Source organism: Triticum aestivum, chromosome 7D, assembly GCF_018294505.1.
Source record: "Triticum aestivum cultivar Chinese Spring chromosome 7D, IWGSC CS RefSeq v2.1, whole genome shotgun sequence".
NCBI lineage: Eukaryota > Viridiplantae > Streptophyta > Magnoliopsida > Poales > Poaceae > Triticum > Triticum aestivum.
Window position 1 is genome coordinate 92,843,724 of NC_057814.1, and position 1,331 is coordinate 92,845,054.

At 45.2% G+C, this 1,331-nt stretch overlaps 1 protein-coding gene across 3 annotated transcripts in view; it reads right to left on the reverse strand.

Annotated features, from left to right (window-relative positions):
• LOC123164543 (aberrant root formation protein 4) overlaps positions 1-1,331 on the reverse strand; it is a 9,057-nt gene that overhangs the window by 4,132 nt on the left and 3,594 nt on the right. For all 3 annotated transcript variants that reach the window (XM_044582063.1, XM_044582062.1, XM_044582064.1), the window contains exons 11-12: positions 1,225-1,302; positions 776-970 (exon numbers count right to left, since the gene is read on the reverse strand). In XM_044582063.1, coding sequence (XP_044437998.1) covers positions 776-970; positions 1,225-1,302 — 273 coding nt within the window. The remainder of the gene's footprint in view (positions 1-775; positions 971-1,224; positions 1,303-1,331) is intronic.

A 1,331-nucleotide genomic window follows, 5' to 3' on the forward strand; every position in this document is an offset into this window, starting at 1 on the left:
TGTCCGTGGGGAAAACAGCATGCCCAAGATCCCCGACGCAGCGGACGAGATCGAGGTCCTTTGCGCAGCGAAGCGCAACTGGGAGGAGCGGCAGCTGCAGACCACGCATCTCCCGCACACGCCGACGTGCTAGGAGGCCGCGCGCAGCAGCCTGCAGCCTCACCCCAATTTGTACGTAATGGGCCTAATGGGCCTGGGCTGGCGGTATAGCCCGTTAGTCTTAGGGTTAATTAGAGATAAGGGTCGCTTGCTTAGGGGTCAAGTAAGCCTTGCTTGGGAGTCAAGTAAACCTCTCTATATAAAGAGAGGAGATGTATCAATCTAATCAAGCAAGAATTAAGAAGGAAATCCCTTCCCTCTTGCCCGGCTGTGGGCAAAAATGCCCCCGGTCGGCCCTCTCGCGCACTCCTTCTAGCAGCGCCATAACACAGACGAATACCATTGCAACGGATTATGACAATTAAATTTGTCCAACCAGCTTATGCCTATTTAGTGTTTCATTGACTTGATTTCACCTATTTTTGTGGCTAACTTTCAACAGCAGATTATAACGTAAGCATAATGCATCATAGTTCAGCAACCACAAACTAAGCTAATGTTTAGGGAAAGTTGTGCTGCTGGTGTATCAAGTATTTGAGTTTGTGCAATCAAGACACTGACGTCCAATTACTGACTTGAGGGAGCTACCAACTTTCAACGTTGAGCAATCAAGGCTTCCCACCAACAACCTCTGTGTACAGCTTTAAACGTAGTAAGGAACAAAAGGAAAGGGTACCTCTTCACTGTGATCACGAAGACAAGGAGGACCACCTTCTGGAGGCCTCAAGATCAGCTCCACTAACTCAAGCACCTGAGAAGCCCAGGGTGGTGATTCCCCAGAATCTTGAGATCGATCAGATCCATTAACCTGATCAGCTCGACGGCTCTCTCTCAAAACTTCATTCTTCACCAGATCTAAAAGAATTGCAGTCTGAAAGAACAAGACATAAAGTAAACACAAGCCAGGATTTGAAGTATGGAGTTCAAAATGAAGTTCACATCAACAGGCAACATGTCCTTAATGAAATTATACATCAGATAAGGCTGGATGAAAAACCTTTAGTCCATAATGTTGTGGTACGATTATTTATTTATTCACTCTTTTGCTACATATACATCTCAGGCATCTACAAGTTGGTGCTCTCAAACATTCCAAAGAATAGTGGATATGATAAGTTTTCTTACCAAGGAGGGGAACATACTATTCTCGATGAGGGCCTGTAAGATATCAAATCTCTGAGTGGATGGCACCACTGAAATAACCTGATAAGATTTATAGTTAACACATGCAC